Source organism: Lucilia sericata, unplaced genomic scaffold (genome assembly GCF_015586225.1).
Source record: "Lucilia sericata isolate MDLA Ls3-8-SP2 unplaced genomic scaffold, ASM1558622v1 Contig000198F_arrow, whole genome shotgun sequence".
In the NCBI taxonomy this organism is placed as follows: domain Eukaryota; kingdom Metazoa; phylum Arthropoda; class Insecta; order Diptera; family Calliphoridae; genus Lucilia; species Lucilia sericata.
The window spans coordinates 163,431-189,892 of NW_023994226.1; the positions used below are offsets into that span (position 1 = coordinate 163,431).

A 26,462-nucleotide genomic window follows, 5' to 3' on the forward strand; every position below is an offset into this window, starting at 1 on the left:
ATATCAAGGGGAGTTATGTTCAGCATCGTCTCTAGACTAGCCTGAGGGGTGGAACTCAAACAGCCAGTGATTGCAAGACATGCCAATCTTTGTACCTTGTTCAGAATAGAGAGATAAGTCTTGGTATCCACCGCTCTCCACCAAACAAGAGCTCCGTAGGTCAAGATAGGTCTTATGACCGCGGTGTACATCCAGTGCACAATGTATGGTTTAAGACCCCATCTTTTCCCAAAGGTTTTCTTACATATATAGGAGGCACATAATGCCTTCTTCATTCGACTCTCAGCATTACGTTTCCACGTGAGTTTAGAGTCTAGGATTACGCCAAGATATTTGGCTTCGCTTGAGGTGTTCAAAATGGTACCATCCAAACGCGGAGGTCTAAATTCTGGAATTTTGTACCTCCTGGTGAAAAGAACCAGTTCAGTTTTGGCCGGGTTGACACCCAGACCGTTTTCCTTGGCCCATGATAGTAGAACGCTAAGGGCTGATTCCATGAGTTCACTTATTGTGGGAAGAAACTTCCCTTGAATAAGGAGCACGACGTCGTCAGCATATGCGACTACTTTGAAGCCCATCCTACTGAGTCTGAAAAGGATTTTATTCACGACAAGATTCCACAGGAGTGGAGAGATAACACCACCTTGTGGTGTGCCCCTTGTCACGACTTTCCTTGTCTTGCAAATACCCATATTAGAGTTAATGGCCCTACTCTTAAGCATGTTTTCTGTCCAGTTTTTTATCCGCTGATCGACACCTAGGTCACCCAGTGCATCGACTATTGCGGATATGTTCACGTTGTTAAACGCACCCTCAACGCCTAAGAAAGATGCCATAACATATTCCTTTATGTCAAGTGCCTTCTCTATGGTTCCGACAACTTCATGTAAGGCTGTCTCCACCGACCTTCCTTTCAGGTATGCGTGTTGTGCTCTACAGAAGTTATTAGGAGAGATGATGTTCCTGACATGGATGTCGACCAATCTTTCTAATGTTTTCAATAAAAACGATGACAGACTGATCGGCCTATAGTCTTTGGCGGTACTATGGTTTACTTTTCCCGCTTTGGGGATAAATACCACTGTAACCTCTCTCCATACTTTAGGAATGTATCCTGTTTCCAGGCTGCTCCTAAATATCATAATTAGCCATGGCATGATGGTGGTGATCGATTTTTGGAGTAGTGCTGGGAATATGCCATCTGGCCTTGGGGATTTATAGGGCTTGAAGGATGACACCGCCCACGAAATTTTCTCCATACTAACAATGGAACTGACTAATTCACTTATGTGGATTCGAGAAGCTGCGAGGTGATCCAAAGTGGAGTCTTCATTTTCATCATCTCTGCAACCCGGAAAGTGTGTCTCCATAAGTAGTTTCGGTGCTACTTTCAGTAAAGTTACCATCCGGTTTCATCAGGAATCCAGGCGTACCGGGGTCTTTGGATAGCACCTTACGTAGACGTGATGCCTCCGTGGTACTCTCCAGCTCCTCACAGAAACGCTTCCAGGATTCCTTCTTAGCCCTTCTGGTTTTCCTCTTGAAAGTATTCAAGCTTTGACGATAGTCGTCCCAGCTTAACGGGTTCTGATCCCTCTTCGCTTTATTAAATAGTTTCCTACATTCTTTCCTTAGCTGCATTAGTTTAGGATTCCACCATGGTTGCCGGAATTTCCTAGGTACCTGCCGCATCCTACATGAAGCATAGTAGGCTTCCCTTAAAGTCCTGGATAGATAATCTACTCAGTCGTCCAAGTCCTGTGTACCATGCGGTCCATCCGTTTCCGGAGGTGGTATGGTATCAATCAGATTACCGAATTTGACCCAGTCGGTTTTCCTAGGATTTCTAAAGGGGGTTTCCCTAGCCATCGTAAGCTGTATCGTAAAGATTATTCTGTGATGATCAGAGAATGAGCACTCGAGTGATACTCTCCAATCAAGAATTCTGACTGAGTCAGTGTTCCCTACCAAAGTAATATCAATGACCTGTTCCCTGATCCTATTGAAAAACGTTGGTCTATTACCCCTATTGCAAACACTAAGGTTAGTAGTTAGAAGGTATTGAAGTAAACACTCACCCCTTCCAAGATCGTTAATATTGTGGACTTTTTCCAACGGCAATTCGTCTATAAAATAGTTGGTGTCGTAATTTCTTACTCTAAAAAATGACATGTGTTTACATTTTTTTATATTTAAATCCATAAGGTTTATTTTACACCATTGCGAAAGTTTATCGATGTCGGATTGAAGTAAGTGTTGACTGCTAGAGTTTCGAATGGTTTTTAGAATTTTGACATCGTCAGCGTACATTAATACTTTGGAATGAGAAATAACATTAGGGAGATCATTTATAAATAAAGTAAATAGTATTGGACCTAAATGACTTCCCTGGGGAACACCAGATGGGACCTCAATAACTTTGGAAGTGGCATCTCTAAATTTAACTTGTTGCGTTCTATTGGATAAGTAGGAAAACAACCAATTTAAAGCTGCAAAGCTAAATCCCATTAGCGATAATTTATTTAGTAGCATATTATGGTTCACTCTGTCAAATGCTTTACTAAAATCTGTATATATTACGTCTGTTTGTAGCTTATTTACTAAACCATCATTTATTAAGGTTGTGAGCTTGAGGATGTTCGTTGTTGTGGAACGATTTTTACAGAAGCCATGCTGACATGTAGACAGTAATGAAGAAACTTGATGTGATAGATTGTCTGATAAAATTTTTTCAAGAAGTTTAGGAATAGCATTCAGCTTAGCAATTCCACGATAATTCGATACTTCAAGTTTGATTCCACTTTTAAATAAAGGAATTATAAATGATTTTTTCCATATGCTTGGTAAATAACCTAATTCAATAGATTTATTGAAAATATCCGTAAGAGATACATACAACGTTTCAGCACAATGTTTCAGGATGCAGCTAGGTATACCATTAGGGCCAGGGCAAGACGAAGAATTTAATGATCTCAGGTTTGATAAAACGGTATTACTATGGATGAATGTGAAATGTATATTCGACGAATGCATTAAATTAGAGGAGTAAGGAGTAATGTTATCAAATGTCGATTTAGAATATGTTGTAGCAAAGAAGTCTGCGAACATGTTACTAATCGATAGATCATCATCGGCACTACGGGAATAAAACTTTAGGAAACTTGGGTAATGGCAGGCTCGACGTTGAGAGTTGATAAATTTATAAAACGACTTAGGATTGGTTTTTAGTGTTGATTTCATACGAAGAATGTAATTATTATATGCCAGTTTGTTTGTGATATTGTATTTAGAGCGTGCCACAGAGTAATTTTTAAAATCAATTATGGAGCCAGATCTTTTGTATTTTTTGTAAAATTTATTTTTCCTATTTTTTGCATTTATTAAGTGGTAGTTATTCCAAGGTGGGCCTTTCTTTTCACGTTTTATCGTTTTAGGAACAGTTTGTGAAATTAAATGATAAAGTATGGAATAAAAATTATTAACGATGACATAAAAATTATTTCCGGAAAATATAGTACTTCAAACGACGTTAGATAATAAATAATTTAGTTTTACATAATCAGTACGATGGAAGCAGTATGTTTTATTATATTTAAATTTATTTCTATTTGATGATGGTAGAGATTTATTACGAAGAGTATAAATTTCAACTTCAATTGTAGGATGGTGGACATCTTCAGGAAATGTTAATGGTGGCGAGTTTCGTACGAATACGTCTATAGGATGATTAACAAAGGCAAGGTCTAAAAGTCTTCCATTTGTGTTATAAACATTATTTATTTGAAATAATCCGAGCATCATTAGTGATTGAACAAATTCATTTGAGACTGTAGGAATTAAGTAATTAAGTTCCAAAGGTTTATTCCACGATAAATGAGGAAGGTTAAAATCTCCAAGTACCACAAAGGAAATATAGGAGCAAGTGAGAAATAAGGAACTATTATTAAATAGGATTTTGACGACAATAAATTCAATATTATTACTGTTTTCAAATGTTATGTTTACAAGTTTTGATTTTAAATTAGAATTAGAGCTTTCAAAATAGTTAAAAGCATCTAAATTTTACGTAATATCGAAATAATTCACTTTGCAAACATTTTTAATTTAAAACAAACACAAAATCGTTAGCTTACAATAAGGTAAACAAAAGACAGTTCGATTTAGTATAGGATATTTATTACTAGTACAAAATAGAACTTGTAATAGTTTACAACGAGAGAAAATGTTTACGCTCTTGTTTTCTTCTTGCAAGTTTTTGAGTTAAGTCTTTCACGTATACGGCACACCACACAGTACGTTGTCCAATAGACAAAAGTCAAAAATATTAGTTGTAAAGAATATTAGTAAAATATATATCGTTGGAAAGATAATAAAGCTGCTGAGATATGTGTGCAAAAATTTTGATGATGTGACACTATTTGTCATGAAAATAGGACTCTAAAGTCAATAAATTTTTGTAAGATGAAAAATGTTGATTACAGATAGGTTTAGTAAAAAAATTACTAAAAATCAGAATTTTGGAAAAATGTATTTTTGTTTTGTGTTTCTAATAACCAAGTATATGTCTTAATTTGAAAAATATTTTTGTAAAATACTCTTGCCTATGATTTTTACATAGCTATAAAAATTCCTTTACAAAATTTAAAAATTTTCTAATTTTGATGGATGATATAACAAAAGTATGTAAAATGTAGTATTTTTTCTTTTGTTTTTAAAGTTAATACAGTAGTTTTCCCATTTAACGAACCCATATGTTGTCAGGCCTGTTCGTAAAATTGAAAAGTTCGTTATATGCAGTACTAACTAAAACGTGGGTTTTTGGTAGGAAAATAATTAAAAATAGGTACATAAAATATTTTTTAAATGTATTTTATAAAAATTAATTCTTTTTTTTATAAAAATAGCACAAAACCCAAATTTCCGAATCTTATATACCCACCTTCAAAACATATTTGTGTCGAATTTCATCGCTGTATTTTTAATTCAGTCATGAGCGTTAAAGTTATTTCTCGAAGTTCATCGCCATACTCGTATTTTTAAGCGAGTAATGAGCGTTGAAGTAATTTTCTTAAGGGGGCCTGATATGGAGGGTAAGGTCAATTATGGACCGATTCCCATAAAATTTGTTAGAGATTTCGGTTAGTATAGAACATGTTTGAATCGAATTTCATCGGCGTACTCGTATTGTTAAGCGAGTAATGAGCGTTAAAGTCATTATCTGAAGGACGGACGGACATAGCTACATCGAACTAAAATTTAATAAGAATCCAGAATGTGTTACAGTTTTGGGTATAAAAGCACCGCTACAACTTATGTTATTTGTTATTTTTGATAAATGTCATTTTATCTTCATTTAAATAATATTATTTTTATTAGTTCGTTAAACAGAGTACAAAAAACTAGTTTTGTTCGTTAAGGTAGCCAATAGGAAAAATTAGCTTGTTCGTTAAATGCGATGTTCGTAGAATTGAATGGTCGTTAAATCGGAAAACTACTGTACAGTTATTTATTGAAATTAAAAAAGAAAATTACCAATTTTTTGCCACAACCTTGAAAAAAAATATTTATTTGAAATTAAATTTTTTGATAATTTTATTAGAAAAGTAATGTTTTCAGAAGTTAAAAATTTAATTTAAATTGATATGAATTACATTAATATTGGAAACAAATTGAAACATTACTTTAAATTATAAATATTATATTTAATATGTAGATTATCTTGTATAGACAGATATTATAAATGGATCGTTTATCCCACACTAGAAAAACATCACGGTTACATACAAATAAAGACTTAATGTATTTTTTATTACTGTCCTCGGATCCGGTAGTCACAAATATGAGAGATACTAAACAAAACAAGTAGGAAAGTATAGTCGGACATGGCCGACTATATGATACCCTACGCTAAGAGTACATTTTAAAAATTATTTATTTTTCATAAAAAATTTGTTGAATTTTACCTTAATTCCGATGTATTTAAGAAATTTATTGATGAAAAACTAAATTTCTAAAAGAGGCTTTATATGGGAACTAGGGTTAAATATGGGCCGATCCTCAAAAAATTGTATAGGGACTAGAGTCAAACGACGGCTGATCATTAAAATTTCTTAAAATTTATTCTTTTTTTGATATCTACATTTGTTTAGAAGATATGACATTACCAAATTTACCCGTTTTTACCCACTTTATATTCGAAATCCTTGCTCCGATTTTTCTGAAAAATTGAATTTATGTTAACTTGACAATGACTCCTTCTACTTTTGTCCATTAATTGTATGGGGGCAACGTACTGTGCACTGGTGTCCCAAGATTTTTTTTTAATTTTTCTCGATGTAGAGCGTCATTTTGAGTTCAGATCTACAATAAGTGGTTATTTCCAAAGAAAACTAATTTCTATTTTAGAATTTGATTTCCTTCGAAAACACTTTTTCCACTTTTCATCAAAAATTATCAATATACGTCAAAATAAAGTGTGTAGTGAACTCATTTTCATAAAAACTTCAGCGGTTTAGTTTTGTGCGTGAAAGGGTTAATAAACGCTTTTCCAGTAACAATTGTTACTAATTAGTACTAAATAGTAACAACTTTAAGTTGTTGAAAAGAGCTAATATAAGTTAAAATTTTGTAAAATTAACGAATAATAAGATTCGGCAAAGACGAATATGGAACACTTACTTGTTTTTTTAATTTTCTTGTTACCATCCACAGTTTCAAGAGTTTTTAATTTTATTTATAGTTATTTTTTAACAGTGATAGTTGTTATTATCCTGCAATATAATGTTATATTAATATATATATATATACATATATTTTTTTTATTTTAGCGTTTGCTGAAATTTAATATCTGCCATGGGAAATTGTTTAAAGATCAATAGTTCAGATAACATTTCTTTATTGCGCGGAAGTGAGAGCAATAATGGGCAGGAATTTACACCAGATACGCAAAACACAGGACCTATCTATTCGGTAAATTAATTTATTTTTTATATTTATTTAATAAAAATGCTGTGATATATAAAATATAATACATAAATCAAATGAAACATAGGTATGGAATGTATTTAAAACTAGTCCGTTCCGTGGCGGATTTACTGAATTTTTTGCACAAACAAGAGAAAATTCAAATCTTTTGAAAATAATTCACATATTTTTTTTTTTAAGCTAAAGAATTTTTTTCCTGTCCATTCAACAATTTTGTAGTTTCCCAGTAAATCATTTTTCAGACATGTCTAATGTTAGAAATTTTCTGAAATAATTTTCCTTTAGACATTTTACGGCAAACTGTTTGTTAGACTTTTCTGCACATTTTCTTAAGTATTAAACGATTAACATCAGACTTGTCTGCCCATTGTCGAAAGGGAATTTCAGTGTTACGACAATTATGAGACTAATCTGCACATTGGCGGAGCACAATTTGTTTTTTTATTATACCCTACACCACTTTAGTGGGGAGGGTATATTGGGTTTGTGGTGTATTATTATATTATATATATTGTGTTTGTGCTGATTTTTGTAACGAACAATACCAATCGGCTTAGAATCATTTTCTGAGTCGATTTAGCTATGTCCGTCAGTACGTCCATGTAAACCTTGTAATCAAACTACAGGTCGCAATTTTGAAGATAACTCAATGAAATTTGGTACATGATCTTCTATGGTACCGGATTTTTTGTTGTCCCAGGACGAATCCTATTGAAAATGGTTAAGATCGGTCCATTATTTCACCTAGCCCCCATACAACTGAACCCCCGAATAGGGCTTGTAAACCTTGTAATCAAACTACAGGCCACAATTTTGGAGATAATTCAATGAAATTTGGTTCATGATCTTCTATGGTACCGGATCTTCTGTTGTCCTAGTGACGAAGCCTATTGAAAATTGTTAAGATCGGTCCATTATTTCAGCTAGCCCCCATACAACTGAACCCCCGAATAGGGCTTGTAAAACTTGCAATCAAACTACAGATCGCAATTTTGAAGATAACTCAATGAAATTTGGTACCAAAATTTGTCTTAAATGTCCACAATTTTATTCCACAATAAATGGCTTAAGTATATTTGAGACAATGTACAATTCAACTGAAATGCTTCATTATGAAAACTAAATCACATTTTATTTTTGTAACAGGTGTAGGGTATTATATGGTCGGCCTCACCCGACTATAATTTCTTACTTGTTCCTATATTATTTTTTAGACATAAAGGAGAATAGTCTGTACATTTTCTGAAGTAAAATATCAAATGGCTTAAGAATTATATCCGATAAATCTGCACATAATCTGAAGAGAATTGTTTTTGTAACTTCGTCAGACAATTAAGCGAATAATATAAATTTCCTTTATATATTTAACAGAATAGTCTGCACATTTTCTGATATTTTTTGCTCGGTCATTTTGTTCCCATTTTTAGTACTTTTGTAAGAAAACTTTGCGACAACTCTGCACATTATCTGAAGGAAAATTTTGTTATTTTTTTAAATAAAATCATGCACAAACCTGTTTATATTTTGAAATTCGTCAACTGTACTTTAAAAGGGAACTCAATTTTTATTTTCTCAGTTGGTCTTTGGAAATCAAGTAAGCAACATCTGCATATGGGACGATTATTGTTTAAATTTCTTTAAACTTTGTTAATACACAAAAATTACCAAAAATTTCATAATTTTTTATGGTTTAATTTTATAATTTTAAATAGATGTATATATTGAACTCTATTTTCGTATATAATATGTAAGTAGAATGGTTTAATTTTATTAATTTTAAAAATAATCTATAAATTTCTATAATTTATTTATGACCCCTAAGAAGTCATGAATAATGGAAGCTTATTAATTATTATTAAAATTAATAAAATTAAACCATAATAAATTATATATGTATGAAAATAGTTTTCATCAGACGTTGATCAGATTAATCAGGTCATTTTCTTATACTTGATCAGATTTATGTACGAATTGTCGGACATTTTATCAGACATTTATCCGATATCTATCAGACTTTCTTATATTTGATCAGACTTTCGTACGAAATGTCGAAAGAATGTCAGACATGGTATCAGACATTTGTCCGACTTCAATTAGATTTGTCGAAAATTCCTTCAGAATTTCCCCAGGAATTTACATCAGATTGCGTACCGAATTCTGACCGACAACTCTGCACATTTTTACGAATTTCCTCAGATAAAGAGTTCCGAGCAACCGAGCAATCTTGTGCAGACTGTCGGTACGAATTCGGCAAAAATTGTTTAGTGAGTTTGTACTGAATTATATTTAGAATACTCTCATATTTGTGTTAGGGAATATTTCACACAATCATTTTGAAAAGGGCACGAGTCACAATGTTTTCAAATTTCCTTTTTTGATGCCATTTAATTTTTTAAAGGGTTTTATATATTCTCTATGAAATTTTTGTTTCAAGTACCACAACCATTTATTAGCCATTGAAAATTTAAGTTTGTATGAAAAAATATACATCTTTACTAATATTCAATTCAGTATTTTGGCAAAACGCTTATCTACGTTATAAAATTAGTGTTTATAAAACGGTTAACCGAAAAACCGGTTTGTATTGCATATTTCGGTTTTTCGCAAACTGGTTTTTTTAAAATATTGGTTTTCGGTTAACCGGGTTATACGGTTTTTAAGTCTCCGTTTCAAAAAAAATCTAATTTTCTTTGATTTTTTATTGTGATTTGTAAAAGTTTTGGATAGATAATTCTAAACATTATTTTCCGGTTGTGCATATGAAAACAGACCTAAGATTGTTAAACAAATGTTAGGAAATGTTAAACATATATCATGTATATAAAATGGAGATTTACAATTTCAGACAATCAGAAAATTAGTGTGGAAATATCTTTAATGTTTGATTAATTTGCAGATTGTTTATAGTGAGTGGAGATTTGGTCCTTTGGAACGATATTTTTATAATCTTTACCTTTGTGAGAAGGGTGTATATATGTTTGCCATTCCGTTTGTAATTTCTACAATATAATTTTCCGACCCTATAAAGTATATACATAGTTTCTGGATCCTTATAGATAGCGGAGTCGATTAAGCTATGTCCGTCTGTTGAAATCAATTTTCTGAAGCCCAGATATCTTCGGGATCCAAATATTCAATAATCTTCAAAAATCCGTCCATAAATAACGACTTCAGATAACCTCTGAAAATTTCATCAAAAAAGAGATAAAAAAGAACAAATTTAAGCGAAAATTAACCCTTTGGTGGTTATTAACCCATGGTAGATGACTTATATAACACAACTTTTTTCATTTTGGAAGGACTTGTCGAACTCGCGAAAGTTTTTTAGAACTAATTTCCATTTTGTTGCTAAGAAATTACTAAAATTCGGACCTTTAAATATAGTAATTCCTTGCAAACACCACAGGTAACAGGACAGAAAGACATCATCCTTTGAGTAGTCCTTTAATCAAATTTGAAAATACTTATAAGGTAGAAAATATTAAATTACTCAAAACGCAATTTCGGGTAAAGAGAAACTGATTCACAACATTTCAGGTTATTAATTTCTTCTTCTTTCAGGTTTAATAAACGTTAACAATTTCTTAAAAACTTTCATGAAGTTAAAATTTTAAAATCAAATTCAATTTTTCAAGGTTATTTTAAATATTGTCTTTTACGAAGTGAAGGAATATTATTTTCAATCATTAACTATCCATTTGACAGTTATTGAAAATTATTTACACACTTTCCAGAATTACCGTTTAAAAATAATGATAAAATATAGACTCTACAAAAGAAATTTTTTAAATATTTTGAAATGATGACTTTAACTGCGTGTAGTAGAATAGTGGTAAGCATTTCGCAAAAATTTATAGTGAAATTGAATATATTGGTGTATTGGCATTAGAATGATATCAAAAAGTTTATTATATTCACTGTTCCAAAATTTGAATTTCGCACAGGAAAATTTGTAGTTTGAACTATAGTGCAAGAGTGGGTAAAAAAGTTCAAAATTTAATTATCAAATGCGAATATCTCTAAGCAAAAAGAGATAATTTATAGCAACGACAAGGTAGTCGATGAGTACTGCAGATTTCATATATAATAATTCTTTTGAAATCGGACGCAAACAAAAAAAGGTATTTTTTCGCAAAACGAAAAAAGTACTGTTTTAAGAACGAAAAAGTACAAAAAGTTCCCTTTTATGGTGTTTCTAGGTTCAATATTAAAGAAAATTAAAAAAAGTACCTTTCGAGGAACCAAAAAGTCCCCTTTTATGGGTTTCAACTTATTACGAGCAAACTTAGTTTTATATTTCTACGTTCATTATTATAAAAAATTCAAAAAGTACCTTTTGAAGGACCAAAAAGTCCCATTTTATGGGTTCCCCTTTTATGGGTTCTCACCTAATCCGGGCTCTACAAACTTATTTTCATGTTTCTTGGTTCAATAGTATAGAAATTTATAAAAGTACCTTTTGAAGAACGAAAAAGTACCAAAAAATTCCCATTTTATGGGTTCCCACTTAATCCGGGCTCTCCAAACTTAATTTCATGTTTCGATTATTATAGAAGATTCAAAAAGTACCTTTTGAAGAACGAAAAAGTGCCAAAAAGTGCCCGGGCTCTACAAACTTAATTACATGCTTCTACGTTCAATAGTATAGAAATTTAAAAAAGTATCTTTTGAAGAACGAAAAAGTACCAAAAAGTCACATAAAATGGTCTCTACAAAATTAATTTCATGTTTGTAGGTTCAATATTATAGAAAATTCAAAAAGTATCTTTTGAAGAACGAACATGTAAGAATGTTATATTCGACTATGCCGAATCTTATATACCCACCATCAAACCTTATGCAGTAAATGAAATGAATAAGCATTATGTTTATATTTGAAATAGGGCTTAAGTCAATTATGGACACATCGCTTTCGGATTAACAAAATATAAATTTTTAAAAATAAAATATTTTTGTCCAACTTTTAAACCATGAACATATATATAAAAATCGGTATAGAGAGATTTTGGCTTGTAAGAAACTTACTTCTGTATATGGAATTTCATAGCTATACTAGTATTTTTAAGCCAGTAATGTGCGTTAAAGTCATTTTCATTATGGACCGATTCTCATAAAATTCGGTAAAGACCCTACAAACATTTTCTATTGCGGAAGTTACCCGTGTGAAACTTCCAAACGTGCTAAAAGCTCGCCAGCGATGTTGCGGAAGTATAAGAATTCTTGTCACCAGTCGGGAAGAACTGATGCCAAGCTGGGGAACGTCTAAGAGTAACGTGGAAGATACTTCTGAAGACCCGCAGAAGAAACTTGGAAGTAAGGTATTGCCAAAGACTCTTCTAGATGTGACTAGGAAGTCACTTCTTGAAGTGACTACTTAGTATCATCTAGAAGTGTTTCTATCTTGTCTTCTAGAAGATGAGTTTTCTCTTCTTCTATTTGTATACTCACCAAGATAAAATCAATAAAAATAAATCTAAATAAAATGAAATTTTATAGTTTTTATTGAAATAATTGAAATTGAAATTAAAATAATAGAAAAAATAATCTAAAAAAAGTAATATATGTATATTAGACCGACTCACAAAAAATGGTGCTTCAGTTACCCCCTCAAAATATTCGCTGTTATGTAATATGATGTTACCCAAAATATTTTCGGTTAAGTGTTGTCCATTCGTGAGCTGGACAGTTTTAAAGAAAATATCGTATGGGAACACGATTCTTCATGTTAAATTCAATATTTTACCCAGCTTCAAAAAATCTTGGTTATGTTTTATAATGGTTCCCAAAATATTTCTAGTCTATCGATGGCCGTTCGTGAGCTGAACCAGTTACAAAAAAAGTCCCTTTTTAGTAAATTACACAGCATTTCTTGAACAATATATACAGTATGTGGTATCATTTGAAAGGTTTTTTGAAGCCAAGTCTAGTGGTGCGCAAAATTTGCAAAATTGTACATCCATTTTATTTTTCTTAGTGAAAAAACTAACAATTTTAAATATTTTGGAGTATGACAATAATAAGCAGACGGTTATTTATGATTAATACATCATTGGACGCGGCTTTAAAATACCTTTTAAACGATACCCCGTATTGGATATTTTGTTTCAAAACAAAAAAAAATTTAAAAAAAATAATTCCAAAATACCTTTTTTTAATTTGGTCCAGCTCATGAACGGTCATCGCGAGACTTAAAATATTTTGGGAATCATCATAAAACAAAGCAAGGTAAATTTTGAGAGGGGTAACAAAAACACGTTTTTGCTTTCCATACAGAGTGAGTTGGTCTAATGTACATATGTATCAAAAATTTAGAATTATTACCTTATAATAAGATAATTTTCAGGAAATCTATATTAATATTCTAACTGTTGACTGGTATACTTCCAAAAATTGTAAAACGTTGGACTCTAAAATATTTTTGTAGTTCTACATAAATTTTATGATCAATTCATCAAATTGTAAGAGTTATATTTTGGAACGCATTAATCCTTCAACGAAATAAACAAAAATAATGTTATAATTAATATTGAATATACATACATTTGTATATATTGAAATTACCTGTTATACTTTAGGAAGCAATAAAAATAGGATTCTCTTATGATCAATACATTTCCCACCAAAGTTTAAACAGTCAGATCCAGTTTTGACATTTTCTGCAAATAATCGACATTTTTAATGGAACCGCGTGATGAAATAAGACATATATAACTTACCAGATCCCTTTTTTATATTTTAATTCGGTTAGAAGTATTTTAATAGGGGGTACAATATTAGCTACTGCTTTCTAAAAAAAAATAAAAAAAATTAAAATTAATTAATTAATTTATTTATTGTTTTGAATCAATAAAAACCTTTCCTTTCATGAACATTTTTTAAATAACTTGGAATTAAACGTCTATAAAGATCTGAAATTACTAAGTCATGGATTATTTTTAAAATTATTTGCAGTCACTAACGATAGAAACACCTTAACGACCCTAAACGGGATATTGCTTTTAACACTTACTGCAATACTATTTTTTCTTCGCTCTCTTCTAATTAAGGAGTTATACACTTTCAAAAACTTAAGAATATTAATATCATATAAAGGTCATAGAAAGACCTAGTGTTAATAACTTAAAAAGTACCTATAATTAGAATAATTAATCTCCAAAGCTATATATATGAAAATTAATAAAATTGTATTTAAAAAGGTTGTTTTAAAAATATTTGATTTTATTATTAAATATCTCATATGGGCAATTTCGTGTCAAGTGACCCAGGTCAAAAAATAATTTATGTATAAAACAGTAGTATTAATTTGAATATAATGATTCCAGCTAGCGTATTTTTTTGTTACGATAATGAAATACAAATAAAATTTAAAATTAATTTTTTTTTTAATTTTAAGTAAAATTTTAATGTACTTTTTTTGATACGATAATTAAATGCAAATAAAATTTTAGCTCAAAGTGATCATATGTAATCTAGAAATAGTTTAAAAAATATTGAAAGTTAAGATTTAACTCAAATAAATCATGCAATGTTCATCAAATGAAAGCTGAAACGTACAACTTGAAAAAGTCTTTAAATGCTTATAACTCCTAAACCTATTAAAAGAGAGATGAAATTTAATATAAAAACATTTTTAATTAAACATATTAGATTTCGTTTAAAAATAATGGAAATGGAAGCCATTTAGAGTTGTTAACTTATTCCTAAAATAGTATTTTAATGTAAAATATGACAACTTACTTTTTAATTTTATTTATATAATCCTTGAAGATAATTACTTTTTGGTATATATTTAATAAACTTCACCAATTAACAAAACCTTCTTGAATGTTTATTAACAGTGACTTTTAACACAACACTGTCATATTGTTTTTTATTACTTAAGATTCACAATATATTAATTACACAATTTTTCTATAAATATTGAATTCAATAACTCATTTAAGTTTTACAATGAATAATTAAAACTGAACATGACTGGACAAAACACAAAACATCACTGAACTTAGCAAAATTTCTGCATTATTTATTTTTATTTTTTTTTCGCGTTCACGCTAAAAAATGGAGTATTTATATTTTTTGTTTTTGTACTCTTCTTACTATCATCCGGAAGTAACCTAAAAGTATACTTCCAGAAGGGGAAAACTATAAATCAATGTATTTTGTTTTTGTAAAATGTGTGCTCTCGCCTGAAAATCGTCCAGAAGTGAATACAATCCACATTTCCAGATGAATAAAATACAACATTAATGTGAACACTCTTCAAACTGTCTTCCAGAAGTGACATAAACATACAAATCAAGAAGATACAAAGTAGAAAACAGTGTATTTTGTTATTGTAAAATGTGTGTTCTCACCCAACTCTCATTCAGAAGTCACTAAAACGTATACTTCCAGATGAAAAAAATCAGCAGTCATGGTTTTCTGTTTAAGCAAAATGGATGCACTCTTCTAACTATCATCCGGAAGTAACTAAAAAGTATATTTCTAGAAGACGAAAATTCGAAATCAAAGTATTTTGTTTTTGTAAAATGTGCGTTCTCGTCTGACAATCGTCCAGAAGTGTTTATGACGTGGCTTCTGGGGTGATGCGCAATAGTTTTGTCTTCTAAATGTTTGGAGGGGAGATTTGTGCTGGTAAGAAACTTACTTATGTTTAATTTCAGCGCTATACTCGTATTTTGGCTCGTGTGAAACTTACTTATGTCAAATTTTATCGCAAAACTGCTGTTTTTAAGCCAGTAATGGGCGTTAAAGTAATTTTGGAGGGGACCATAAATGAGGGGTAGGGTAATTTATGGACCGATCCTCATAAAATTTGGTAGAGACAATTTGGCTCATATGAAACTTATTTATGTCGAATTTCATCGCTATACTCGGTTTTTTAAAACAGTTATATGTAACTGTTAAAGATGTTTTTCAGGGTCACTTGTATGGGAGCAATGCGAAAACGTGGACCTATATCGCCCATTTTCAATACCAAACAAACCTTACCTATAAGAAATATTTGTGGAAAATTTGAACTCTCTAGCTCTTTCCTTTCGGACTCTATCGTGCTTTCAACAGACAGACGGACGGGCAGACAGACTAGATCGTCTTAGAATTTAATAAGGACCCAGAATATATATACTTTTCTAGGTATATATATATACTTTTCTATATATACTTTTCGTCGTAAAGTATTGTATGTGTTTGGACCTTTAGAGATTGGGGATCAGGCTTCTCTCTTTTAAATTTAATCCTGACTGTGGTGGAGTTTGCTTTTCTTTGCCGGTTTTTGATGAACTTCCATTATTTATCTTTTAGTATTTTGAATTAGTATTTGGTGGGATTTTAATAATTTCTCATTATTTTGCAAATTGTTAAGTAATTTCACAGTTATTATAATATTCTACAAGTTTGTTTTTTAATATATTAACTGGGAAAATTTCCAATTTAGGGCCAATCTTTAGGTGAAAGATTAGTGATTAAATTAAAATTTATCCTCGAAAAATGTTTTTGAGTACTCAATTAGTTAATTTAGTTTGCAAGTTTAAGCGCCCAATGGAGGTGGTTTAAACTTAAGCACGAAATGCAAAAGTGTAAACAGCGGATACAAAAAAATTAATACAAATTTTATAAATATAAACATTAAAATGTTCTATTTATTGATTAGTATAAGTTATGGGCACTTCAAAATACATTTTTTTGTTTTTAATTCAAGTTTTCATTTTCATATTAAATTTACAATTGTCTTCTTCTTTTTTATAAAATATGCATTGTCTTGATAACAAACAGTGACGTTTTCTGTTGTTTTGTATGGCAACACCGCGAAGTTTAATCTTGTACTCAAAAACATCAAAGGGGATTTACATAAGATTAAATTTATTTTTAGATTAACTAATCTGATTATTAATTGGCATTTGAATGCCATCTCAAAAACCCGCTCTTAGAATAAAGAATAATTCGAAAATTTTTTGTCGTTTAATCGAATATTCGAATAATATTTGAATGTTACTTTTTACGAATATTTTATTAGCATAGCATTGAAATTTTGTTAATATTTAGTAAAACAAATCTAAATATAAAGATATGTTATAATTGAAACAAAACTTTTACTACTTTTTGCAGTTTATAAAAATTTTTGCTTTGCAATATTAAAAATAAAATAGTTCTAGTTTTAAAGGTGAGTCCTAATATGACAGATTAGTTTTATAAAAGTCGGGTTGACTTCTTTGGACAAAAAGAGTAATATCAAACTACAACAGAGAGTTCAGCGTACATGCTGCTTGGGTACAAGTGGTACCATAAGCACAACGTCAAGCAAGGCTCTAGAAAAGTTGCTAGATATTTTTTTTATTTTATTTTATTTATTCACATCAATACATAGAAAGCCTTCTTGGCCAATAATATATGTATCGTTAGATCTATATTCATGTCATGTCATGCGTAGCCAAGGAGTATTCGAGTTTAAGTTTTGAAGATGAACCCTGCAGATGCCCCAGGGACGGCGCTGTGGCGGCTCAAAGTAGGGTACCTACGACATGTAAAATTTTTAAACTCGTGCCATTTTTTTATTTTTCACCCAAATACAAAGATTTTTATATTTTCTGAAAGCGCTCGACGAGATCTTGAAAAAACATGCTTGTACATACTTATCTCTTATAATATCCGAGTTATAGGCATTTAAAAATTTAGTGATACAAAATTTACCATACCTTGGTCCGCCTTTTTTTGAATACCGGGCGTAATGGACCCAATTTTTTCTTGTTAGACAACAAAATTTCCAATAATATACAAAAAATTTCAGATCAATATCATTTACAGATCCAATTTTTGCCGTTTTTTTGCCAAAAATGTGTCTTAACTCTTTTATTAATAAAATAAAATTTTCTTTAAGAACATATAACAATTTTATAGTTTTCTAAAAGGTATCTTTACGCAGAACGCTTTGGCGTAAAAAAACTTGTCCTATTTTCGAAAATGTTGCCACTGCGTCCTTCCGAATATGACCTATTTTTTTTATTAAAACTTCAACTTTGGGCGACATGTTCTAAAATCCCAAAGCTGGGATCAGAAAACTGAAAGGAGTTTTGGAAACTTCAATATGTTTTATATTTACTCCAAAAGTATTTTACCAGCCCTGAAAGAAATGTGTACCCTATGGGCAAAAAAGTATGCATTTTCTTATTTGAAATGACAAATTTAACAAGCGTTGAAAATTTCATTGAGTTTTGTTCATAAATAAAGATTTTGTCATATATTACATATTTGTTTAATTTCTAAAACTATGATTTATATCAAAATTTTAATAGGGTCGCAGATAGCTACAACAATTTAGTCCATATTTATCCCTTAATATCTTTTTTTAGTTAGATATGGAAATTCTCGATTCTTTACAAAAATTTTCAAGCCAATATCGCAATAACAATCAAAAATATGTTCATTTAAACCTGTATCCTTTAATTTCATATTTTTCATATTTTAGTATTAAATATGACAGAACATATTTAAATCATATATTTACCTATTTTCTATTTGTTTGCTTATCCTTATAATTGAAATTTATAACTATTTTTTACCTAAATTTTTTCGACAGATCATTTCGTTCTGTTTCGTTTATGATCATGTAGGTAAAAATATACAGGTAATGATAATTTCGATTCATTCACTAATAAGAAATATCAATGACTGAATTACAGGTTATAGTAATATAGTCCTAAATGTTAATAGGTAGACAATTCGTAATTTTTTACTTTGGAATACCTGTATCGGAAATGACAAGAATTGATATATAAGTAAACTTCTCAGATTTTAAGTACCATATTTAATAAATCTACAATGAAGATTACATCAAAATTACTTCAAAAATAACTGGAATCGACAAGGAGTTGCTTCGAAGAGTTAACACTATTTTAATGGCACTGAATAGTAAACATAAAATTAATGGAAATCGATTTGTGGAATATACATCTGAAATTTCTAAATTACTTGTATCTCTGTATCCATGGAGGGAACTAACACCAACAGTACACAAAGTATTGTGTCATGGTCAAATAATAATTGAATCGAATATTCTTAAACTTGGAGAGTTAACAGAAGAAGCCCAGGAAGCGAGGAATCGAGATTTTAAGCATGTTCAACTATTCAGCTCAAGAAAATGCTTCAGGCAATCACAGAATGAAGATATTTTTAATAGTTAACTTCTATCTTCTGATCCTGTTCTTTCAACTATGCGAAAAAGATGGATTTGTTATGAAACTCTATCATCTCAAAACAAGGAAGATTTAAAGGACTTATATTACCTTCTGGATATGTACATATACCGATATGACAGATTATTTTATAGAAAATAAGTAGTGTTAGGAATTAACTATATAAGTAGGTTGTAAGAATTAATTGTATTATGTTTAAGATAAACAGTTCAAATAAAAAAAGCTATTATACTAACTGATGATATTGTATTAAATTGTGTTTTATATTTCGGTGGGCAGAAAAGGTGGTTTGTGTGGGGTGATTTAGGTGTTGTTGTGCGTGGCTCATAATAAAATTATAATTTTTTATTGTATATAGTCTTTAATAAAATAATTAACTAAATAATTTTTAAAAATTGTCCAAATATTTTATTCAACACCAAATGTATGTTCTGTCATACTTAATACTAAAATATGAAAAAGATGAAATTAAAGGACACAGGTTTAAATGAAAATTTTTTTGAATGTAATTGGGATATTGGCTTGAAATTTTTTGTAAAGGGTCGAGAATTTCCATATCTAACTAAAAAATGATATTAAGGGATAAATATGGACTAAATTGTTGTAGCTATCTGCGACCCTATTAAAATTTTGATATTAATCATAGTTTTAGAAATTTAACAAATATGTAATATAAGACAAAATCTTTATTTATGAACAAAACTCAATGAAATTTTCAACGCTTGTTAAATTTGTCATTTCAAATAAGAAAATGCAAAAAAAAAATGAAAAGGTCAAAGGGCATCCCGCAATTCCCAAAAATAGGAATGAAAATCCCAAAAATGGGATTTTTTACATTTTTGCCCATAGGGTCCATATTTCTTTCAGGGCTGGGAAAATACTTTTGGAGTAAATATAAAACATATTGAGGTTTCCAAAACTCCTTTCAGTTTTGTGATCCCAGCTTTGGGATTTTAGAACATGTCGCCCAAAGTTGAAGTTTTGATAAAAAATAGGTCATATTCGGAAGGACGCAGTGGCAACATTTTCAAAAAATAGGACAAGTTTTTTACGCCAAAGCGTTCTGCGTAAAGATACCTTTTAGAAAACTATAAAATTGTTATATGTTCTTAAAGAAAATTTTATTTTATTAGTAAAAGAGTTACGACACATTTTTGGCAAAAAAACGACAAAAATCTAAAATTTTTTGAATTTTTAAATTAAAAAACGTACATTTTTCGATCTGTAAATGATATTGATCTGAAATTTTTTGTATATTATTGGAAATTTTGTTGTCTAACTAACAAGAAAAAATTGAGTCCATTACGCCCGGTATTCAAAAAAAGGCGGACCAATTTATGGTAAATTTTGTATCACTAAATTTTTAAATGCCTAATACTCGGATATTATAAGAGATAAGTATGTCCAAGCATGTTTTTTCAAGATCTCGTCGAGCGCTTTCAGAAAATATAAAAATCTTTGTATTTGGGTGAAAAATAAAAAAATGGCACGAGTTTAAAAATTTTACATGTCGTAGGTACCCTACTTTGAGCCGCCACAGCGCCGTCCCTGGGGTATCTGCAGGGTTCATCTTCAAAACTTAAACTCGAATACTCCTTGGCTACGCTCACGCCAAATTTTATCCCGATCGGATCAGCCGTTTAGAAATGCCAGATTTATTTCCAAAAAATTTCGATTCTGCCCCACCGTGCAATGTGCTTATAAAGAAAATCTTATATATTCATTGTTAGTGAATATAAAAAAATTACTAGTAAGAGTGTTTATTCGCCCATGCCGAATCTTATATATCCGCCATCAAATCATTGCCGAAAAGGAATTATATCTTGCTCTAAGCAAAAATGTCGCAAAATATCTATTAAAAAAATTGTTTTTTAATTAAAAAAAAAATCGTATGTGACAATATCGTGAAGTTTTTTCATATAACATGACTTTTAATAGCCACGGATATATGGCATATATGTGAAAAGTGCTTATATCAAGAAGTGGGCTATAAATTAATCTTTTTATATGAAATTGATTGACAGAGACATTTAAATCTAATAAAATTGACAATGTCACTAATGTGACTATAACAGTGATGACTATAAACGAAAACTACTGTAACTATATATAATAAATGTAATTAGAAATTAAAAATAAATTATATTTACATATGCATACATAAGTGCCCCCCCTGCCGAATAAATTATTACCAAATATAATTAAAGAAAAAAAATTCTTAACACTAATCAAACCCATCAAAAATCGGAAATATAATATAACACATAATTTTGAGTATAACTTTGTTATTAATTGTAATAAGTGGAGCGAAAAATTTTTTCCTTGTGAGTATAATTTCCACCCATTCCACCCATTGAAACTTATTTAAGATATGAGGCGGCACTTACAACCGAACGGCTCATAACTTAGGTGAACTGGCCAAAAGCGGTTATAGGACACGTTATCAATGTATACTGGACACATTGAAAGGCTATAAACGCCTGATCGCATACCAGACAGAGAATATGTCGGAAACATTGAAACACTAAGCCAATTCTATCTGGGCTTAGTGTTCTTGGTCAAGCGGAACATTTCTTATGAACACTGACTGGTAAATTCTTAGGAATTACGGAAACTGAGTTTCAGAAAATTGAAAGATAATACATTCAGTGTACATTATGTTGTTTTTTTTACTAACAAACTTTTTTCTTCCATGATAAGCAGCGCACAGCGGGCCCGATAGTGGTCTGTTTCTAATACATTAATAAATAGTACGATTTTCTTATATAAAATAGTTTGTAAACTTCTGCAAAACAGATTAGTTAAACTTTGTATATATCATTATAAAGGCCTCAGCTTTCACTTTTAAATCCGTTGAGAAATTTAAAATAAGCTGAGATCCAAATGCAGTCGATTTTCCATAATAGTTGGGCCCGCAAACACTCTGTATAATCGATTTTCCGGTTAATTGTTAAATTTTAATTAATTAAACCTTTCACGCACAAAACTAAACCGCTGAAGAAATGAATATGTACATAATATGTTATATTATATATTTATATAAAAACTAAATAACTCAAGAATTTTATATTCATACATGTTTCAAAAATAGAAAAAAATAATTTTGCCAGAAAACAGTAGATAAGGATTTCATGTTATGTTATTTCTAAAAATAATCATATAATGTTGTTTGTCTCTTATTTTTCAATTTTGTATTATCGTTTCAAGGGAATTCCCCTTTTCGATTTGTTCTAATTATGCATGTTTGTTAAAAAATAATAGAATTTTGCTTATAATCACGGATAATAGAGGTAATCACGGTTAAACGGTGTAGAACAATTTAAGTCAATCCAAAATAAAATTAAGTCCATGCAAAAAAATTAATTTTTCCATCCCGGATAACTGATGTTGCCGGATAATCGAATCACGGATAACCAAGGCCCTACTGTAATTATAAATGTTGTGTTGGCAAATTTTATTTATATTTTGTTAAATTATTCGAATAAAAACTTTGATTCGTTATTCGTTCGAATAATCGAATAATTTTTAAAATTTAATCGACTATTCGAATGAAAAAATATAGTAGTAGTTTTTATTCGAATAATTATAAACACGAATAATTGACAACCCTAATGGGAACTATGTGTACCGATTAAAAAAATTTTACAATAAAATTTTTGTATATAAAAGCAATATTTAGCAATGAGTTATCTGCGTTTAAGTGAATTTCGGGAAGGGAACTTGTATGGGTGCTATGACTAAATAAGGACTGATCGTGAACAAATTTTAAAATAAGATTTCTGAGTACAAAAGTAATATTTGCCCCAAATTTTGTATGGATATCGTTATTTCGTATGGGAGGTATATGAAATTGTGGACCGATGACGCCACTATATTCCACTGTTTTTTTTTTTTTTTTTGGAAAATTACATTAACAATATGTAAAAAAAGCTTAATTTTTTTTGAATTTTTTCAAATTTGGATTCATAACTTTTTCCGATGAGACCTATTTTGCTCATTTTCAATAAAAAAAACACAAGGAAAAAATTTTTCGCTCCACTTATTACAATTAATAACAAAGTTATACTCAAAATTATGTGTTATATTATATTTCCGATTTTTTATGGGTTTGATTAGTGTTAAGAATTTTTTTTCTTTAATTATATTTGGTAATAATTTATTCGGCTGGGGGGGCACTTATGTATGCATATGTAAATATAATTTATTTTTAATTTCTAATTACATTTATTATATATAATTACAGTAGTTTTCGTTTATAGTCATCACTGTTATAGTCACATTAGTGACATTGTCAATTTTATTAGATTTAAATGTCTCTGTCAATCAATTTCATATAAAAAGATTAATTTATAGCCCATTTCTTGATATAAGCACTTTTCACATATATGCCATATATCCGTGGCTATTAAAAGTCATGTTATATGAAAAAACTTCACGATATTGTCACATACGATTTTTTTTTTTTAATTAAAAAACAATTTTTTTAATAGATATTTTGCGACATTTTTGCTTAGAGCTAGATATAATTCCTTTTCGGCAATGATTTGATGGCGGATATATAAGATTCGGCATGGGCGAATAAACACTCTTACTAGTAATTTTTTTATATTCACTAACAATGAATATATAAGATTTTCTTTATAAGCACATTGCACAGTGGGGCAGAATCGAAATTTTTTGGAAATAAATCTGGCATTTCTAAACGGCTGATCCGATCGGGATAAAATTTGGCGTGAGCGTAGCCAAGGAGTATTCGAGTTTAAGTTTTGAAGATGAACCCTGCAGATACCCCAGGGACGGCGCTGTGGCGGCTCAAAGTAGGGTACCTACGACACACAGTGGTATAGGAAAAAAAAAAGAGGGAAATAATTCGGTAACTTCTAAACGGTTAATCCGATTTTAATGAAATTTGGTGTGCACAAAGAGGAGGTGTTGTCGAGTTTAGGTTTTGAATTTGGACCTTATAGGCCAACCAGGGGCCCGGCGGGGGGTCCTCAAATTAGGACACCTCGGCTATGTTAAATTTTTAAAACGATCCTATTTCTTCATTTGAGTTCCGATTTAAAAAAAATTTCGTATATAGAATCTCCTCATCGAGCACTATAAAAAATGTCGTCGTAGCAGTAAATTATCTCTTATAGTTTAGGAGATATTCGCATTTGAATATTAAAATTTTAAAATTTTTACCGTCCTTACTTTAGTTTTTTTGATAATAGCAGGTCCAAATATTTCCGATTTTCGCCATTTTTTTTTATTTGCTTAACAACAAGTTTATATACCAAGCAGTGAAAGAATTATGTAAAAATCATGACTGAGTCCAAAGTTATAGGCATTTAAATTTAAAAAATTAAAAAAAGGCGATTTTTTCACATTTTTTTGGGAAAAAAGTATCTTTTTCTTTTTAAGTTATCTAAAAAGTTTCTAAGAAGATGTATATAGAATTTATACTTTTTGGAAAGCTGACTTTACATAAAATACGATAAATGAAACAAAACCTAAAAATTTTTGATACCGAGGGGACCAGGTCCATCCAAAAAAACCCTATTTTTTATGGAAAATTAAATTTTGAGCAAAAATTCTCAAATCGCATAGTCGATATCAAATTATAGTGACCTGTTTTATATGACCCAATAAGTTCTTAATCATTTTGTAACGGGTTTCGATAACCCCGCCCCTGGTATGGATATAATAGGCAAAAAACCAAAAAATCCCATTTTTGGGATTTTTTAAAACTTTTTTGGGAATTCCGGGATTTCTAATAAGAAAATTCGAAATTTTTATTTAATTTTGGATTTTGAGTAAAAAAATCTACCTAACTGTAAAATTTCATCAAAAAATATTCATAAATAAAATTTTTATTGCAATTTGAAAAATTTGTATCTTCGCAAAAACTGAATAAAAAACATTTTTTAATTTTTTTTAAAAAAAGTATTCCGCGAATTTTTTAATTTTCAAAAATTATATACAGTTTTGAAAAATAGACAAAATTACCTTTCCATTGATATATAACATGCCTACCTAATGTTTTTTAAGTGACAAATTAATTAGGGAAAACTCAACATCTTTTAGAAAATTTGCCTAGCACTATTATTTTCATCCATAAGGTTAACTCTTAAATTTGTTACATATATGGATGAAAATAATAGTGCTAGGTAAATTTTCTAAAAGATGTTGAGTTTTCCCTAATTAATTTGTCACTTAAAAAACATTAGGTAGGCATGTTATATATCAATGGAAAGGTAATTTTGTCTATTTTTCAAAACTGTATATAATTTTTGAAAATTAAAAAATTCGCGGAATACTTTTTTAAAAAAAAATTAAAAAATGTTTTTTATTCAGTTTTTGCGAAGATACAAATTTTTCAAATTGCAATAAAAATTTTATTTATGAATATTTTTTGATGAAATTTTACAGTTAGGTAGATTTTTTTACTCAAAATCCAAAATTAAATAAAAATTTCGAATTTTCTTATTAGAAATCCCGGAATTCCCAAAAAAGTTTTAAAAAATCCCAAAAATGGGATTTTTTGGTTTTTTGCCTATTATATCCATACCAGGGGCGGGGTTATCGAAACCCGTTACAAAATGATTAAGAACTTATTGGGTCATATAAAACAGGTCACTATAATTTGATATCGACTATGCGATTTGAGAATTTTTGCTCAAAATTTAATTTTCCATAAAAAATAGGGTTTTTTTGGATGGACCTGGTCCCCTCGGTATCAAAAATTTTTAGGTTTTGTTTCATTTATCGTATTTTATGTAAAGTCAGCTTTCCAAAAAGTATAAATTCTATATACATCTTCTTAGAAACTTTTTAGATAACTTAAAAAGAAAAAGATACTTTTTTCCCAAAAAAACGTCAAAAAATCGCCTTTTTTTAATTTTTTAAATTTAAATGCCTATAACTTTGGACTCAGTCATGATTTTTACATAATTCTTTCACTGCTTGGTATATAAACTTGTTGTTAAGCAAATAAAAAAAATGGCGAAAATCGGAAATATTTGGACCTGCTATTATCAAAAAAACTAAAGTAAGGACGGTAAAAATTTTAAAATTTTAATATTCAAATGCGAATATCTCCTAAACTATAAGAGATAATTTACTGCTACGACGACATTTTTTATAGTGCTCGATGAGGAGATTCTATATACGAAATTTTTTTTAAATCGGAACTCAAATGAAGAAATAGGATCGTTTTAAAAATTTAACATAGCCGAGGTGTCCTAATTTGAGGACCCCCCGCCGGGCCCCTGGTTGGCCTATAAGGTCCAAATTCAAAACCTA

At 30.0% G+C, this 26,462-nt stretch overlaps 1 protein-coding gene across 1 annotated transcript in view; it reads left to right on the plus strand.

Annotated features, from left to right (window-relative positions):
- LOC119601902 (RING finger protein 11) overlaps positions 1-26,462 on the plus strand; it is a 94,787-nt gene that overhangs the window by 56,112 nt on the left and 12,213 nt on the right. The window contains exon 3 of the mRNA XM_037953139.1: positions 6,828-6,969. Coding sequence (XP_037809067.1) covers positions 6,853-6,969 — 117 coding nt within the window. The 5' untranslated portion in view covers positions 6,828-6,852. The remainder of the gene's footprint in view (positions 1-6,827; positions 6,970-26,462) is intronic.